The sequence below is a fragment of the Agelaius tricolor genome, unplaced genomic scaffold (genome assembly GCF_023055355.1).
Source record: "Agelaius tricolor isolate 1412-34295 unplaced genomic scaffold, bAgeTri1.0.p SCAF_17, whole genome shotgun sequence".
Lineage (NCBI taxonomy): Eukaryota > Metazoa > Chordata > Aves > Passeriformes > Icteridae > Agelaius > Agelaius tricolor.
In genome coordinates this window covers 11614629-11633733 of record NW_027269277.1, presented here as the reverse complement: position 1 = coordinate 11633733, position 19105 = coordinate 11614629, and the positions used below count along the sequence as shown (strand labels likewise).

General features: G+C 41.8%; 1 protein-coding gene across 2 annotated transcripts in view; it reads right to left on the bottom strand.

Annotated features, from left to right (window-relative positions):
- Positions 1-306: 306 nt before the first annotated feature.
- The window catches only part of NXT2 (nuclear transport factor 2 like export factor 2), a 52288-nt gene continuing 33489 nt past the window's right edge, over positions 307-19105 (bottom strand). For both annotated transcript variants that reach the window (XM_071442466.1, XM_071442465.1), the window contains exons 3-8: positions 15578-15663; positions 13803-13913; positions 8136-8319; positions 6064-6150; positions 4809-4953; positions 307-3909 (exon numbers count right to left, since the gene is read on the bottom strand). In XM_071442466.1, the coding sequence (XP_071298567.1) occupies positions 3731-3909; positions 4809-4953; positions 6064-6150; positions 8136-8150 (426 nt within the window). In that variant the 5' untranslated portion in view covers positions 8151-8319; positions 13803-13913; positions 15578-15663 and the 3' untranslated portion in view covers positions 307-3730. The remainder of the gene's footprint in view (positions 3910-4808; positions 4954-6063; positions 6151-8135; positions 8320-13802; positions 13914-15577; positions 15664-19105) is intronic.

Here is a 19105-nt window from a genome sequence, read left to right as displayed (position 1 = left end):
AATATTTACAACCCAAGGATCTGGCTCAAATTTTGTTTGACTTCGTCCAGGCATGTGTTGGAGAACAGTCTAAACTTTAGTAAATCTTAGAGGGATATGTTAATTTGACATAGTTACTTTGGGCAGCTCAACATTTACTGCCTGAGAGTGCTTTTGGCAAGGCATTTGCCATAGGTTTATTCCAGACACCTGGATTTATTGTACCCTGGCAGAGCTGCCAGCCTGTTTTGCAGTGCCCCAGCACCACTCAGCAACAATCAGAACTCAGACCTACAACACAAGTAGTAAAGATAAGGAAGCCACAAATTATTTCTTGTACTTTTAATATCATAAGAACAAGCTATGAAAATTTCTAGTAATAATAATAATAATAAAAGAAAAAAAAGGTAGAGTAACCTGTAGGTTTGGGGTTTTTTTGGTGCTTTTTTTTTCTTGTTTCTTTTTTTTGTTTGGTTGTTTCTTTCAGTTTGAAAATTAATCTTACAAGAGGTCTCAAACAATTTCAAAAACTTACAAAATATATTCAAGTGTGGAAAGTTATTTTACTGATAAAACAGCATTTCTTTATAATGTGCTTTTCTCCAGACAGGTTAAGGAAGCACAGGCATATCAGAACAAACCATTCATACCATCAGTACAAATCCCTTTTCTCCAACATAGGCATTTGAAATCAATTGAACTGTAGTATGCCAAACAAACAAAGCAACAGAAACGCAGTGACTGCTATAGACAATACAGGGAACATACAAAAAGATCTCTCAAGTCTTCAGTTGCTACAATTTCTTAGTGGAAGTGCTTAGCTCTTCAGCTGGCTTTGTTTCACTGACTGGTTGTACAGGAATAATTTGGTCTCGAACAAAAAAATGGAAGCATTAACTCCAGTTCAGTGTTTGGAGCACAAACATATTCATTTCATAGATGCCCACTGAAAATTTTGGGTATTGCAGTAGAGTCAGCAATGGTCATATGAAACCAGCTGGATGGGTTTGTACAGAATTCAATGAAAGCATTTTTTGTGTTTTCTGCTAATTTCAGCACAGAATATTAACAAACAGCACAGAGCTAGCAACAAAGAGATTTTTTTGTTTGTGCCATTAGTTACTCCATTGTAAAACCACCACTTGACTCTAATAGCTACAATCTCACTTGGTATAATAAATAAAAATATTTTGCAAACCAGCATTTTTAGTTATAAAGAGCAAGAACTAATTATAGTAGTACTGAATCATCCAAGTGATCCTCAGTGAAGATGATGGAAATAGGCAGGAGTAACTGGCACCTCTCCCTGGCCTGAAGCAATTGTGTTCCAGTGAATCTCCCTAAAAAACCCCTGGGTATGCATACCAAGTCCTACTCTCCTACTCCATCTACAATCTTACTAAGTAGGAGTTTTAACTGGCTTTGTCCAGCTAGGCCAGTTAGTTATCTTCCTCAGTCATGTTCCAGGTAGTGGTGGGGTTTTTTGTTTGGTCAGTTTTTTTCAATATTAATTGCAAAAGTCAATTTTAAAAGCAGCTTGCATTTAAATAGCATGAAAAGAATTGAGAATAACCTCTGATTGATTGAAACATTGCCTCATATATTTTGAATCTCCCAGTCTGCCTAGAAAAAGCTTAAAAATTATTATACAAATTCAAACTTGGATAAAAATATCCAATAAGTATTTATTCACAGCACAAGCTTATCAGGTACTGATAAGTGTGTGTTCTGGTGACCGCCTTCAAAGTCCAACAAGCCAATGCCACAGCTGCACCCATTGCTGCATTTTAAAAGGCAAAACCTGTTTTGTGTATGCAAAGCAGATCTGTAACACCACTTACACAATCAACAGCAAGTTAAACAGCCAGTAGAATACACCACGCCAGTGTCACAGCTCAACAATGCTGTACCAGTTACAGGCATGCTCAGGTTATGTTTTCTTTTCAATCTTCTAGAGGAAATACAAATATATGAACATCACATATTCTCTTAAGAACAAACAGTAATTAAATAGAATGATCCTTTCTTCACTACATACAGAAATAACAATGTATTTACAATATTTACAGTTTTCAAAAATTCTGTTCTTCCACTATTCTGCAGGAATTCAAATTCTTCAGCCTGAAAAATAGGTACACAATAGTTCTGATCATAAACAGCCTCTGAACAGAGACAGGTTACTACTTCTAACTTACTGGTGTACAGACTAGAGGGCCTGAAAAGGAAGTAAAGCCACTCATTTCAGCTAAACATCCCATTGTTTGTGGGATTACATGGCAAACTGCAGATGCTTTATGTTTTGCCCAAGTGAGATATTGCTCATTTTCACAGTTTTCTCCATTTAAGTCACTGAACAAGTGAGCTGCAGTTGTAACTGCTTTCAGACTGCTGCTGTCATTGAAACAGGTTTTGATGAGAGTTACAAGCTTGCCTCCTGTACTTTCAGCTACAAGCAAGGGTGTGCTCAGGGATACAGCTACAGCTATACAGCTACATTTTGGGTTTGCTTTTTCTTTAACTCAGCTTAAAACAGAAACACACCAGTTTAAAACAAAGCTGCTGATACACAGATTTGCCCTGAAGTTCCAAAGGTGGATACTCTTAACTTACAGTCTTGAAAAGTGTTTCAAAGCAGCTGGAAGCTTTAAACTACAAATTTTAAGCAAAACACACAAAACCCCCAGAGAATCAATAATTAAAGGCAATTTTAAAAAAGAACATGAAAAAATACAGTAAAAATCTGCATGAGAGGAAGATAGTGTTAGTGGTGCAGAGCTGCTGTTCTCGATTGAAAATAATGCAAGCACCTGTTCTGAGTAACAGTACTGATGAGAAAAATTGAAGGCTTCACAGTAATGCACACTTTCAGTGCCACTTTTTAACTACAATGTTTCTTGAAAAGACAGTAAGGATTCAAAACTTGCAGACTTAATATGAGAAAAATAATCCAAACCTCAAAGCAACAGAATGCAGAACTAAAGCCAACAGAAAACAGGTATGTGACCTATTTCTAGGCCATGGTAAGACTTCAAAAGAAAAATAATCAGTTTGAAGTCCTTCACGTGCATGTGAAGAGTTATTGGCACAGGAGCTCCGAATCATTCAGCATGCCCTACATATGAATCCATGGAATTAACAACCAAAGTCTGGGAAGCTCAGACTGAAAGGAAACCCAAAGATATATGGTCCTTTGGCATCAGAGAAGGTAAACATTACCTTTCCAATGGATTGAGAGATTACAAACTTAGGAGCTTTATTTGCTCCTTTCACTAACAGTAGAAACCATAGCAATCCTTCCCAGCCTCTCACAACTGGGAGTAGGGAGCTTTCAAAATTATATCTTCATGCCACAAGCATCTTCTTCAAAAGAGAGAAGATGATACTGTAAAAACAGATCTTTTCAAGTTGAAAAAAATTACGTTTGGTCAGAATTGTATATGAATAGGATTCTGTGTTCAAACAGAACGGTTTGAGCACTCAGCAGTGGCAGCACAGCTGCATGTAAGGCATTTTAGGAATGATTCGAATACAGCTCACTGCCTTCAGCACTTGACTAAATTCAACTAACACGAGCAACCTCTCACATTTTATTACTACAGCTGTGGTCACTGGAATCAACCCCGAAACATCTGCAGCCCGTCCGTAACATCAGATGCAACACAAAGAGCGCGCGCATTCCCTGTGGGAACAGCTGCCTGCACAGTGGAGTGGTGGTGCCAGAGGGGAGAGGTCACTGCCCATGCCAGCCCTGCTAACTGGCCCAGTCCTGGAAGCGGAAGCAGTCCCCGGCGATCTTCCACACGGTGTTGGTGGGGGTGGCCTGTGCTGTCAGCAGGAAGTTCTGATTGAAGTAGCGCTGCTTATCCCCATCAAATTTGACAGTCCCACTTGTCACCACGAGGACTGTTGTCTGGCCTTGAGTAGCTTGCTCTTCACAAGGAGGTATGAAATGATGAAGAAAACAACTCAAACAAAGACTAGCAGGTAAAGAGGCAGGAAATGCACACAGAAGCTTGGTTCAAGTGTGGTTACACTGCGCCAGGCTAACGGCTGGGTACAGGCAGGGAAGTGCAGCTCTGGTGCAGCGTTTCTACACAGACAGCGGTGCGTTCACCAACACGGCTCGGCAATGGCTTTGCCACTTTCATCTCCTGCTCTTCATTTTAGAGCACTGACAAACACCTCCATTTGTGCTTAGAGTGAGCTCTCATTACTTGAGATATACACACATAGAGATATTTAGCAACTTGCATATACTTTTCCCCCCCGGTTATTAGAAATTATATCTTTTTCACAGCAGAGCAAAGCAAGTGTGTTTGACCACAGGCTTTTCCCTTACTTATATTCCCAAAATGTCCATTAGAAGCCATTTATTAACTTCTCAATTATGTAAGCCTTTCTTTAGGAGTTGTTAATCAGAAATCTAAAGAACTTAAAACCTATTCTAGATGTAAAGAAACCAAAGTACATACAGGTTAATAACCATTTGTTCACATGATACTGCAGGTCAGTACAAGAGGCTACCATAGGGGTCTCCCAAGCACAACATAACCTGGTAAGCCAGACTTTTTCCATACATGAAAATAGATCACATCTGAATATGATCTAAACAAAAAAAGTCCTTAAAATATTTTCCCAGACATGAAATAAGTGTATAATTGCTGCATCTCTTGATTTGTGCTTTTTTATTTAAGCACAACTTGACATTTCAACCCTTGGTATTTTCTCTAAACTTATTCCAAAGGAATTATTAAGCCCTATAATAATTGCTCACTTTCAATAGTTAAAAAGAATGAAAAATAACTAAATAAATTATAATACAACCTTACCGTGAACAGGCTGGCAGTCCAACACATTAACCTGGAATTCACTTGATGGCAACATTTCAAAAAACTTATTTAGTTCTTCTTGCCCAGACACTGCATTTCCATTCCAAACTAATGTTGCTTTGTCCAAATACAGTCTGGTTAAAGCCTGAGTGATTATGAAAATACACATTTAGGGAAAAGATGTAAACATATAATGGACAACATACAAAACTTACACTGTGAATTACCGATTTCTTCTGTTAGTCTGACAAATAAAATGCCTTCCTGAAACAGTAGCTCCTTTTAACAACCACTGCTCCTAACTAAGAATTAAAACTAACACATTTTCCTTTATGAGTAGCACAGTGACTCATATCTCAAATATTGATAACATCCCTTTAACAAAGGTAATGACAGAACTGAAGTGGTTGCTAACAAAAGGACAGTGCTACCTTTCCACAGTTAAGTTTATCACTGATTTTCTTTTTTTTTTTCTTCTGAGAGGGAAAGTGTCCACACAACACAGTTTAGGTCAGGAAATTATAATTTCAGGTTAAAAAAAAAAGTGAACAAGAGCAGGAACAGGTGAAACTTGAAAAGCACAGCAGCATACCAGAACTTCCCAAATGTTTCATAAGCTGTCAGAGCTGAGTAACTGCCCAACTCTCCTTCAAGGTGTTGACACACCCCTGTCCAACCCACTCATGTGTGCAGTAACATGGGACTGCTGGTACTTTCACACATTGAATTGCAACTACAGTACATTTAAAATTCCAAAGATTGGTCTCCAAGGCTCTCGTGGTGAATACATTTGTTACATGGTACCACATCAGTGTGCTCCAGGAAGACCTGCAGAGCCAAGTACAGCTGTACTGCTTCAGCTTCAGGCACTCAGAAAAACCCCAGAACCAAAAGTGGTAACTGCTAATGAAAGATATTTGGGGAAAGAAAAAAGCTGAGTCCTGTCCTCAAGAGAAAATAAAGCAAGTTCTGCTGGCCTATACTGACCAAATCCTGCACCTGCAGGACACAGCTGCACACCAACTGAACGAGGGCCATGAGAAGTCCAAGGCACTGCTGAAGAGCCCCTTTTACAGCAAGGCTGCACAGGAGAACAAAATGCTCTGCAGGGAGCCTGAGGAGCAGCTGCCCTGCTCTGCTCTGCCATGGCCAGTGCAGCACATGGTCACCATGCTCAGGTGCTTTCTGTGCAATGACAGAAATGCAAACAAAAAGTGCCAGGACAGTTTTAATTATTGTCAAAACAGCTACATACCCTTCTCCTCTTGTCCATTGTCTCATAGTAAATGTTGACAAACTCATCTGCAGCTCTACAAGCTTGATCCACATAGGTTTTGAAATCCTGGAGGGAAGAAATCATATCAAATTTCTTTAGTTATGCAATCCAATGATCGATTCAATTTCTCCTGCAAGTCACATTATTTGACTTCAAATAATGTTGAATTTATTCTAAGCTCCTTTTCTACTTGCAGAAGTACCAGCTGTTAGGCAGGTGAAAGTTTCAGCATTAGTTTTGAATGCTGATATAGTTATTGTATTTAAATTGCAAATATTTACATTGGAAAATGGGCTACAGCTGGCTGCAGGTAGTGTGGCCACACAATTATTCAAGGAAAACAGTTGTTGCTGTGATGGCTGTTCTGAAATAAAGTTAAAAAACAAGATTTATTCAGGTACTTGAGAATTAGCAAGAAGCCCATCACACTGCCACCCCAGTCTCATTTTTAACATACCTTTATCTATAGAAATATAAAGTATAGTAAGAGAGAGAACACCAACATCTGGCTGTATTCCTTCTAGAAGGGATCAGTGCTGTATCCACAGGTCAAACCCAAACACTTCTCCTCACCCCTCATCATTTTCCTCACACCTCTCACTTGCATTCATCCCCAGGTAACAGCCTTTGTAGTCCCACCACTGTACTGTGATCTCACTGGGTTATTGGCTCAGTTTGTGCATCTGTTTGCCTCTCAATCTTTTACAGACCCTGAAGTGGGACATCCTGGAGAGCAGATCCTGAATTTCCTGTCCATACATCCATAAGTCTGCATTTGATTCTCTTATAAATTGTTTGAAATGCTATTATTTATCACTGTCCTATTTCAGTATTATACTCTCAGTATCTGCAACTCGATCAGTGCTGAGCAATTTCACTGCTTGTATTTCCTTGGCTGCTTTTACTGAATATTCTCCAGAACCACCAGGAATCCCTCCAGTATTAACACAAGAAAACTCCAATCTGAAAAGAAGCCAAGGCCTATCAAATAATCCCTGTTTATCCAACAAAGCCAAGCATGTTTCTGTGCACTATCTTTTCTCTCCCCCTGCATGGACACAAACTGCTCTTCACCTCCCTACCGTGCCCCAGCTCCCAAACTCACAGGCCACTGCCAGTCCCAGAAGTGCCCAGAGAGCCTCGGGAGTGCCAGAGCTGTCCCCGGGAGCAGTGACTGCAGCTCTGGGCAGTGACAGCAGGGCCTGGGAGTCCCCAGCAGCTCCCCCTGCCCAGCCTGCCCCAAACCCTCCCCTGCAGCTCCCCACACACGCAGTGGCTGTGAGAGGGCACTGCAGGGGTGCCAGAGTCTAGAACCAGCTCTTGGGGTACCTGCAAGAGAAGTCTAACAGGAAATCAGCTCTGTCGGTTTTGCAAGTTTTACAGCCATAACCAACAAAGTTTTAAACTCTGTGAACAGTTCAGGCTGGAATAAACTTCTGGAGGTCATCTGGTCCTAGTCCCTTTTCAAAGCAGAGCTGACCCCAAAGGTTGATCACTTTCTAGGCTATATGTGACAGCTGAGTCCTCTGTCCTGTCTCCTGATACGTTTGGACATCTCCGAGCATGGAGACGGTCACACTTCCTTCGGGTTCCAACGTCCAAATACCTCACCCAGAAACCCTCCTTCCAAGCTTTTAACAGGAAAGCCATAATTGAAAAAACCAACCAACCAACCAGCCCCAAAATCAACTTCTCCAAGACTCTGGCGCCAACTCCAAGCAGTTTCCAACGCACCCGGCCGCTGCCGAGGGCCTCACCGAGCTCCTCTCTGCCCTGAGGCCCCTGTAGGAACACGCTGAGGCCGCCCCGCACGGGCCCCGCGCTGTCCCGGACCCTCGGGAGGCCGGAGCGGCCCCTGCCCGCAGCCCATGCTGAGGCGCTGCCGCCCTGCCCTGCCCGTTCCGTGTCTCACGGAGCCGGGACGCTCCCGGCGGCCTCCCCGCGCTCCCACGCCCGCCCTGTAGCCCGCAGCATCCTCCCGAGGCGGACACCCCGCGCTCCCCGGCCCCGGGCCGCGGTTCCCGGCGGTTCCCGGCCCGGCCCGGACTCACCACGGACGCGGCCATGGGGCGGCGAGGCGGGAGGGCGCCGGAAGTGCTCTGCTCCGCCGCTTCCGGCCGCGCGTCCCTCGCCCAAAGCGTTCCGCCGCGGGGCCCTGCCGAGCGTTCCGCCGAGCGAGCGTTCCCTCCACCATGGACATTCCCGAGCTTTCACTGCAGGAAATGGCCCGGAGAGCTGGAACCGGCAAAGGAATCGAAGTTGTAATCACCATTAAACAGCGAATAGTGTTATGTATTCCTCTATTTGTGTGAAGTAATTCTTAGAAATGACTGCTTTAGAACTTCAGTCAAATTTACTCAAAACACCTAAAAATATCTTTACTGAAGGATGTATCAAGATTACAGAAATGCGTTCAGCCATCTAGGTTAGGCCATATTTTCTTCTGTTTACAGCCATTGATTAAAATAAATTAACATTCATAACAAAGCACTGAATAATTTCAGAATCACAGACAAACTGCATAGATTTTATTGTCAATTATTTGATACTGGGCAAGGAATGACCACTGAATGAAAATGGAATTCAGTCTCCAGTAAGGTGAAGAGCTCACGTTTTCCCACAGAACCCTCATGTGACAATGATGCACTTCTGCATTAAGGCCCATGCAGAAATGAACACAGGCTGCATCTCAGCCAGGCCATTTTTCAAATGAACCTTGCTCTGTGTCACAGCAAACTCTGACATTTGGGGCATGAGCTCAGTAATGAACTGTCTCCTAAAACAAGGGAAGCAACTGACACTGGGCAATTCCAGACAGACTCCGATTAATGGGATTCTTGTGAAACTGGATCATGACTCAGTGTTTGAGGGTTTTGCCTGAGCAAGAGCTCAATGAAAACTCAGAGATTTGATCTGTTGATTTTAATGAGAACTGGGAGTAGGTCTCATGTTTGACTTACAGGATGGATAAAAAATTAATGCTAAAGCTTTTTAATGCTAAAGGATTTACTAAACTGCAGTGGACTTAAGCAAGCCTATTTTGGCCAGTTCCCAGCAAAAAAGGAGGACCTGGGCAGAACCTGTGCTTGTTAGAGTCCCATGGGGATTCTCAACTGTGGCCACTCCACCTCAAGTTTCTGCCATACCAGAACTGGAGGAATGCAATGACTCTTATGCTGGTAAATGCCTTCCTTGTTTTTTAAAGAAAAACAGGACTTGGTATATATTGTACTGGGAATTGTATCCAATGGGATATGCTGAGATAAGCACAAATAACTGCTCCATTTTACTCCATTCAAAGCAGTCCCAAGTGGAGATAAATTTTCAGAACAGGTCAGTTCAAAGTGTCACCACATTTGCTTGTTAAAGAAATTTTAAAATCCTCTTCATTTAATTAGGTGATGCATTATTTGACTTCTTGAGAAAATCTGACCATGTGTATGTAAAACATATGGCCAGGTAAACATATTTGGGTTTTTTTTCCTCTAATATCTTCCCCATTTCAAAAAAGAGACATCCTTTGAGACTAGGCATTAAAGTAAATTTTCATTAATTTTCTTTTCTTAAATGAATAATTATGGAATCAGCTACAGATGGAGCACTAACTGCTCCACATGCTAGATTTAACAGAACTTCTATGCAGAGTTCACTTGGATGAGAGAGGCCTGCAGGGCTGGAACTGGAGTTTCTGTGCTCTCTGAAATTGTCAGCTCAGCTCAGCTTGTAGCATATTCTGAGCTCAGTTTGGGGTGAGCTCAGGCCTGAATGCTGGGCCCTGGCAGGTAGCCCACAACAATTAAAACTGCTTTGTGGGAGCTCTTAACATCAATCAAATGCTAAGTAATATTTCTCCAGGCCAAATGTACCCGTGACCTTTTAAGGAATCATTTTCCAGTGAAGAACAATTTACTTCCAGCTGGAAGTAAAGAGTTTTGTCATTTGCTTTTCCATTTACAAATGGGAAAGTTAGGAGAATCCTGTATGATTACTGAATACATGCTTGCAGATGTTTTGCTTCTATTCCTGATACAGCAAATTATTCAGCCTTGTCTGAGCCTCTGCCTGTGGTTCTGTGCTCAGCTGATCTGGCACAGCAGCTCTGCAGCAGGGAAAGCAGCACACCTTTCTTTTGGACTGTCCTGCTCTCTGTGCTACTACAGTGGTACCCAATGTTCCCTAAAACATCAGCAACCCAATAGCCAACTGGGAGCAAAAAGGGCAAAATCCCACTAACTCTAGTGGAAGCCAGACCTGGCCTTTGGTTTGTTTACTTTGGCTAAATAAGGAATAAACAAAATTTCTTCAAAATGTACTTTTAGCCTCTACATCAGTTCCACAGCCCCAGTGCTCAAGCTCCAGTTTTAGGAAATATCTTGGCCAAATGTCAAACAATTCCATCAGCTCTTTGAAGGCAAATATTAGACAGAGATTGCATCTGAAATAATTACCCAAGCACCATTCAAGTAACCTACTTGGCTAAAAGGTGATGCACAAATCAATAGTTTGCAACAGAGGCATGTGTTTCAGATCAAACTAATCAATAAGCATCAGAGTAATTTCAAATTACAGACAAATACAGACAAAGTTAAAATTCAAGCAGTTTAGATACCAAATGTATTGCAACTTAGAAGAGCTCTTTTAGGCAGGATATTCCCCAGGTAGAATTTCAACATATCATTGATTTTATTGAACTATTTTGTCTCTTTTCTAAAATAAAACCAATTACTGTCATTTTGGGAGAACTCACAAAACAGGTGCAAGTTCCCCTGTTGATCTTTGACCAGCTAATAACTGAAACTGTGCACTGGATTTCCCCTGAGCACAGCAATTGGAATAGACCTGACTATTGGGAATTTTTCTGTTTGCTTTTCACAACCACTTTTCTCCTCCTTTACCTTCTAATCTTGTACATATGTAATGAGATGGAACAACAGGAGACCCAGCTCAGAGCCCAGAGGATAAATTTTAGCATCAGAGGGCTTGCTGCTATTTTCTACCTACCATAAGAAAAGTTTCTTGTTCACAAGCCTTTTAGCAGGAAGGGCTGTCAGGGAATGAAAAGGAGCTGTACAAAATGAGCTGATTCTCATCTCTCTTTTGCTTTACACTATGAACATACCTCCAATCAAATTTACTGAACAAAGTCCTAGCATTTCCAGGGGATTGTCTTGGTTCCATGGAATCATTGGCACATTTCTGGCCTGTGGCTGCAATAACCACATTTGCTCTCTGGCAGCATTAATAACTCAATTTCTACAATTTTTGGGCAGAAGATAAACCTTTTCCAGACAGATAATCCCAGTATATTACACACATGTTTCTTTGCATGTGCATTCTTTACATTTGAAGGCACCCCCCACACTGTGCTTCCTCTGAGGTTGTCAGAGTAGATGTGGGACAGCCATGGGGATCCCAGAGCTCCCACATGTCCCCAAAGGATGCCTGCAGTGACAAAACTGTGAGTCTGCCATCTTTGCTAGTAAAGACTTGCATGGAGGGCACCACTGCCTCTTCTTTTTCCTGAATATTCTCAGCCCTCAGCTAGATCAAAAGTAAAATATAAGATCTGATTGTGAACACTCTCATTTCTCCAATCATTTTAAGGAATATCCATTAAAGTAGTGATGTTTGGTCCCAAAGATGAAAAGAAAGGCTGAAGAGCAACCCCAGACACAAGTTTCCTTTTTACCTTTACTCTTTTACAGGTTCTATTTATTTACAGAGACCCAAAGCTAGGTCAGTGTCTAATCTCACATGCCTAATCTATTTTTCTTTGACAAGTTACAGCCTTTGGAATGGATTGTGTATAATGGTCCTGCAGCATTTGTACTGCATTTACCAAACACTCAGTGGGATGAACTCCCATTCCCACTGCAGTTATTAATAACAAACTCTGCATTGCTGCAGTGTAAGTACTGACACACCAAAGAACACTAAATGTGATTAGTAACTCCCATGATTGCACTAGTCTGCCAAGGAGGAATATATTTAAAAACCACAGTAGTAAGTAGTGGGGGAGCACAGGCTTTGAGTCATTTACAAGGATCTTTTTGATTTTATCAGCAAACAGACAAGTAAGGTAAATACTCAGAAAAAACCAAGCCCTGTGACAGTTTAAAAATTGTTTTTCTGCATTCCTTCAGAGTTTACATCAAAGCAAGAAAAGGGATTATCATCTTTAATAATATTATTTCTTCATGTTGCTTTGCTCTAGTGAAGAGGTTTAAGCATACGAAGATTCTTTTCAGAAAGAAGACCAAACACAAGAGATTTCCTAGATGACCTTTGGATTTATATTTCAAGATTATTTTGTAGGGATAATGAGAGATATTATTTCCTTTTAGGCACTAAAACAAATCAGGTGAGAGGAGGACTCAGGGTACTGGTAAAAGGCTGCAGAATCTCACACATTTAAACCTTCAGCCAAATCCATCTAACTTATTTAGGGACCTAGGTGGCATTTATATGGATCATTTTTTAGTTCCCAGAAAGTAGACAATGTCCTCTGAAAGGTTCAGACATTGTTTCAGACATTGGGCACAGTGTTGTAATCAGGAAAATTAGAATACAGACAAGCTATCTTTAGGTAAAATGCTCTATTTGCTTCTGTACCACTTCAGTATTTCTAAAGAACAAAGTACAGGAAATGTAAGAATCTCCTGTAATGGTGGTTAAAAAATCAAGGTGAATGTGCTCACATAATTATAGCAGGCTGTGTTCCTAAATTCTTGTCAAGATTCACTATAAGTCCTCTCCTTATTATTTACATTTCAACACATTAATACACCACTGTGCAAAAAATTGTTTCTTAAATAGTGAGAGAAGAACATCCAAGAAATTTGCTTAAATGCCATCAGGACAGGCAGGAATAAACCAACATGCCAATGCTCTGTTGATTTATTCCAGAGGAATGCACCTGGACCCACCAGCTCTCACACATATTCCAGCTGGAGAAACAGCTGTTTGCTCAATAGCTGTCATATTGTCTGACACAAACAATTGCTTGTTCAATTTGTCATCAGGGATTCTCTTTGGGTTTTGAAATACTTGAAAATGTCACATTTTGTTTCTGTCCTTAGGTTTGGAGTGTTTTTTCCTACATAATGTGCAGGGTTCCCCTGCAGCTCTGAGTAACTCCAGTCAGAATTACAGGGCAAAAAAGGTCAAGTTCAAGGTGGTTCACTGTGAGCTAAGGATGCCTAAGGAAGGGGAGGTGGAAAGTAATGTTTAGTAGGTCAAATGTGGCAGTGATAGTGGAAGGATCCTGTCAAATTGCCAGGCTAAGAACATGAGACAATAAATACATTTTATATAAACTATGGGGGAGAAGAGAGAGGGAAATTCCAGCTCATGGAAACTGTGGATGATTACAACAGTCAGGGCTGGGGAGTGACCTCAGGGAGTCATAGCTGTGGGGAAAGAACAAACATGTTTATTACAAGTGTTAGTAGGGAATGTTTTGCATGAAGCAGTGAAATATGAATACTCAATGAATGAAGCAGCATGTTATTAATGCTGAGCAACTGGGAGGACTGTGGTAAAGAAGATAATCAACAGGAAATGAACCAACATTATGGGATAGGAAAGTGCTTAGAAATGGAGAGATAGACCTGAAAAACATTTGAGCACAGGCAAGCTTTGAAACTGAGGATTGATGAAATCACCACACAAAAATGTGTAAGAAGAAAATGTGGGAATTGAAGACAGCCATACAATACCTCTGAAGAGCTGAGGGAACAGAACTGTACCCATCCAAACAGATGTTTTATGAACTGCAGGAGATAAGCACCAGGAGTGAAGGTAATGAAAGCAGTAGATCAAGTTGCAGGCTGAAAAAATTGGTTTGAAAGAATATTACAGTGGGTAATAATAGAGTCAGTAAAGTGCATAATGGAAGGGAAATCTAGTTAGCAGAGATAGAACTTGCCAGACAATTATCCACCTAATTTCTTCTTCACAAGTACTGTTTGTGGCACAGGAGAAACTGGCATGAATGACAATACTCAGCATGTTAAACTGCTCACAACATACAACTAATCAAGAGACAGGAAAACTTTCTTCAAAAACCTTTTCCCTGGCAGCATGCACTATTAGAAATGTGTGTCTTATGAAACTCTGCACAAGCAGGTCCTTGAGAATGACCTGTTTTCCTCTCAGCTGTGTGCATACTGGGCTTGCTAATGCCTCATAACAGATTTGCTTCCTTTTTTGACCTAAACTGAAGAATTATGAATACCATGAATACCATATAGTCAACCTTTTAAATGGTATTTTTTTGAATGAACAATGTGGACTTATCATAAGAAATCACCCAAAATGTTACTCCTCCAAAACTGAGATTTAATTAAACATCACTAAGCTCAAGGATTTTTAAAGGGGAAACTGTGGTGAGAATGAACACAGTGGAAGACCAACAGCAGATAATCTGTCTCCATCATTCAAGTCAAGGAGGATAAGTTTTCTGCTGAACTTACTGAACCTAAATTAACGGAATATAGAAAAGACAGAGAGATTGAAGGACAAACACATTTTCTGTGAGGAGAGGCTGAGAGAGTTGGGATTGTTAAGTCCGGAGAAAAAAAAGGCTGGGTAGACTTCCAGTAAAGAGGCCTTGAAGAGGGCTTGTAAGAGCGATGGGGACAGGCTTTTATGGGGGCCTGTTGTGACAGGAGCGGGGGAAGGGTTCTAAGCTGGGTTTTAAACGAACAGAGGCAGGTTTCGGGCAGAGGTTTGGGGCTGCCCACAGCAGCGGCTCCGGGGCCGTTCCCCTCCTCGCCTACAGGCGGCGCCCGCGCAGCGCCCGCGGCACCTGCGCCGCGCTGACGTCACGGCCCGGGCACGCTCCGGCGCGGCTGTGACGTCACGGCGGAGCGGCCGTCAATGGCCGGGAGCGGGACGGGCACCGCGTGTGACAGCACAGCCCGGGGACAGCGCGTGTGACAGTGTCACAGCACAGCCCGGGCACAGCGGGGACACGGCCCGGGGACACCGCGTGTGACAGTGTCACAGCACTGCCCGGGGATACCGCGTGTGACAGTGTCACAGCACTGCCCGGGGACACCGCGTGTGACAGTGTCACAGCACAGCCCGGGGATACCGCGTGTGACAGTGTCACAGCACAGCCCGGACACAGCGGGGACACGGCCCGGGGACACCGCGTGTGACAGTGTCACAGCACAGCCCGGGACACCGCGTGTGACAGTGTCACAGCGCAGCCCGGGGACTTTGCTCTCCGGAGCGTGCAATGACAAACCGCACGATGTGTCTGTCCCCCTGTAGGCACAACCACGGACACAAGTGTCGCTCTCAGCTCCCTGGGCACTCGTGGTCACACCGATGGGACAGTGAATTTCTTGTCCCAGAACTCCCAAAACTTAAAGCACCTTTGTTCACCTTAGATGGGGACCTTTCATATTTTCAAAGCTTGTAAAGCCTTTCAGCTGCTCTTGGGACACTGGTAGGAGTTTAAAAGCTTCACCATAACAAAATTTACCTGAAGTTGTTCTTGCAAACTCCTTTTACCCCTGGCAACCACCAGCTGGGAAAATCCTCAGGCTTCCCAACACCAACTGCGTCCCTCTGCAAAATTAGTAACAGTAATTAACAGTAACATAAATAATTGCATTCCAAGCACAGCACTCTATAAATGGGAGAGCAAAAGAACCAGCAGGCTCATGGAGTCCAGGTGGGGTGCCTGTTGCAGTCTGGTAGATCTTTGATGAAATGATGCTGTGAACAATCAAACATTCCTCTGGAAGGAGAAAGAAGTGATGTTTGTGTCTTTAATGAAGATTCTGCTTGTTATTCAAACCATTATTGAGATAGATAGGGCAAAAGGAGAAGAAAGTATATTTAGTATTTAAGATCTGACAACACCATAGAATATTTTCCCTTTTTGTAACTCAGCAGATTGCAGAAAATGTTAGATGTTTTCAAGGACATTATGAGAGAATATTCTGGAAAATAATTTTATTTTTCTTTAAGTCCCTACAAGGCCACACAGACCTATAGCTTTTTAGTATATTAGTCAGAGTTTAACATCCTAGCCATGAAACCAGAAGAATATTAGTATTACTGAAGTTTGAAAATCTCTTCAAATACAGACAGTACCTTTGAGTGTCTCACAAATATCACTGAAGCAAAAGTATAGGAAAACATTGGAAAAGTGAATTATTTTTCTATTCCCAGATATTTGGAATAAGGTTATGTGGCACTTAAGTACAGAATGAACACTTCCAAGTTATTTTTCAGTTTCAAGCAGGAAGACAAGAAGGTACAATGAGAGTGATGGAACACACCTTAGTACATTCAACTATCAAAAAGGAACAAATTATGATAATTTAAAGTGGACTCTGGAGTATGCAACAGCCTGATAATAGAGACAGGGAATTTTCTTATTATCTGTGCTAGATGCCCCAAACAATGAGGGCTGCTGAGAACCCAGGAAATTTTGTCATTGATCAGTGAAGCTGTCTGTGCACATTGAGTACAAAGTTGGATTTCTGCTCTCACAGAGAGTTCTGCACAGAGCACGTCTGCTCCCAGCAGCTTTGCTCAGGTTCCAGGGCCAGTCCCTTGCCAGGAGGAGCCCCAGAGTTATTGTGCACCAGAGCAGCACTCACTGGTGCCCTGCACTGGTGTGCCCAGCACTGCTCTGGATCCAGCCAGGACGCCCAGGATTGGTGTCAGTTGATCTCTGCCTGATCTCATTTGAGAAAGGAGACAGAAATGGGCATGAGGGACTCGCTCTAATTTTTATTTTTAGGCAGATCTTCACAACCTTGAACAACTATCAAGGAAAAGAAGCCAGTGCTGTAAACAAACTCTGAACTAGAAATTCTAACACAATTAAAATTCAGACAGTAAGGTCAGGAGATTGCAAAGGGTCTGTGAAGTGAAATGCACAGGGGTTCCTCAATTCCATTTCTGTGGTGTCAGAGTGTGTCCCCTCTATCCATCCACCTGCCTGTAGGTACCATCTGCCTCCTATGAAAAACTTGAGTGTCACTTGCTTTACAAGCCTGACTTTTAAGACTGTACATATTCAGGTCAGAAATATTAAAACAGGCATGAGAAATTGTATCTTCATTTACATCCCAGTGAAGATTTGAACTATAATGAAAACATGGCCTTGAATAATTGGTTTACATTGAGGAACGTTTAGAGGATAAGATTCTAGAAAGAGAAATGTTTTGTGGATTTTCTCAAGTTACTTTCAACATTTTCTTAAGCAGCTTGTTAGGATTCTTTACAGCAATGAGATGCTTGTATGAAATGGTAATAAACTTTTAGAAGTGTGACATGGACTAGATTAGCTTATAGATAAATTTCTGTGAATTTTAAAGCAACAGTTAGTTGTACACTTAGTGTACCAGTGTGGATGGATTAGTAGTAAAACTTAAATTAAGTGATTAAGGATTTTAGGCTTAGAGTAGGGGCATGTAATGTCTACTCATTTGAGAATGGAAGTTTATAGACAAATGGTAATTTATTAACTTGAACAATATTTTTGTCTTCCTGCATAATGTTTTAGGGTACAGACATAACAGTCAAGGTCTGAACAGGCACTACATGGGCAATAAGTTCTGTTTATTAACTCCAAACCTTTCACACTAATCCTCAGCAGACATGTAAAGAAATCAGCAACAATGGTTTCAGCACAGTACTTCAATTACTCTAAAAAGTAGACATTTACTGAGGGAGAATCACAGACAGGAGTACAGAATATTGTCATACTGTGGGGCAGAATGCTCAGAGGGAGGATATCCCATTGCAAAGGGAAATGGTGAGGTAATGGTAACATCATTTTATAAACTGCATACACATCCATGACAACTTAAAGCTTAGTGTACTGGAATGTCTTGAAAGAACAGAAAAAGAATTCATCTGACCAGATAACAGGCACAGAACATTGTTAATGACAATGCCAGCAGTAAAACCAAGAGGAATTTTGTAGGCTTACATTGACCTGTTGCAGACCAACATTCCTGGTGTGTGTGTCAAAGTTATTTATTTTTTGCTTCCACAAAAATGTTAGTCTAAGAAAATATAACAAAATCTCAGATGAATCTACCATATGCTGTTGTCTACTAGAAATGAAGGCCCCTGAAAAATGGGCCCAAATTATGCTGCACATTCTCTGAGGAAATACATTGGAAGTTCCTGAATGTACATAAAAAGTAGTGCAATACAAATCAAAATAGTAACAGTGTCCTGAGCACTCTGTTATTGTGCTGGCAAAACATCAGTCTGTACTTCCTGAGAGCAACACCCAGCAAATTCGTGTGACCAGGGAAAACAGGGGTGTGGTCAAACCACGTCTAGTACGAAATGCTGATGTTGACAACCACCCAGTTTGGTATTTTGTTATTTTCAGTGTGGGAAGTGAAGGCTCCTGTGTCAGCATCATGTCCAGAAGTTCTGCTAAAAACACCAACTACCATTTAGCAGTTCCTGACAACTGCTTGGGGCTGTAAGAGATCCCAGCAAGGTCACACCTGGCAGACCCCAGCAGCTTCAGCGAGTGCTGAGCGCCTCAGCCAGGCTGGAATGGAGTTCATGATGTCACACAATTAATGATGTTGCCACTGATTCCCACAGGAGCCTGTCAGGGCTCAAGATATCCTACAATTTCTGTCTGTTTTATGGCCCCAGCACCAGCCCAGCTGTTCCAAATGTTAGCATTCATGATGTCCTTTATCCACTTATTCTGATGCATTGCCCTAGGTACAGTCTGCTCAGCTTTTCTCATTGTAGATATCCTGTCTTACAGGACTTTCATGTATTTGCTCTTCTCTCTCTACACTCAGTCTTGACCAAGCCCTCCCTCAATTTCCAGCTGTGTCCAGCTGTGCTCAGGAGGCAAAAGCACACCACTTTTATCACACTACTGGGTTGGGTCTTGCTATTTTTTGCTATCAAGGCTGTTTCTTTTTATTTCTTTTGGGTTTTGTTTGTTGGTTTGTTTTAATGTTTTGGTTTGGTTTGGTTTGGTTTTTGGTTTTGTTTTTCTTTGTGTTTT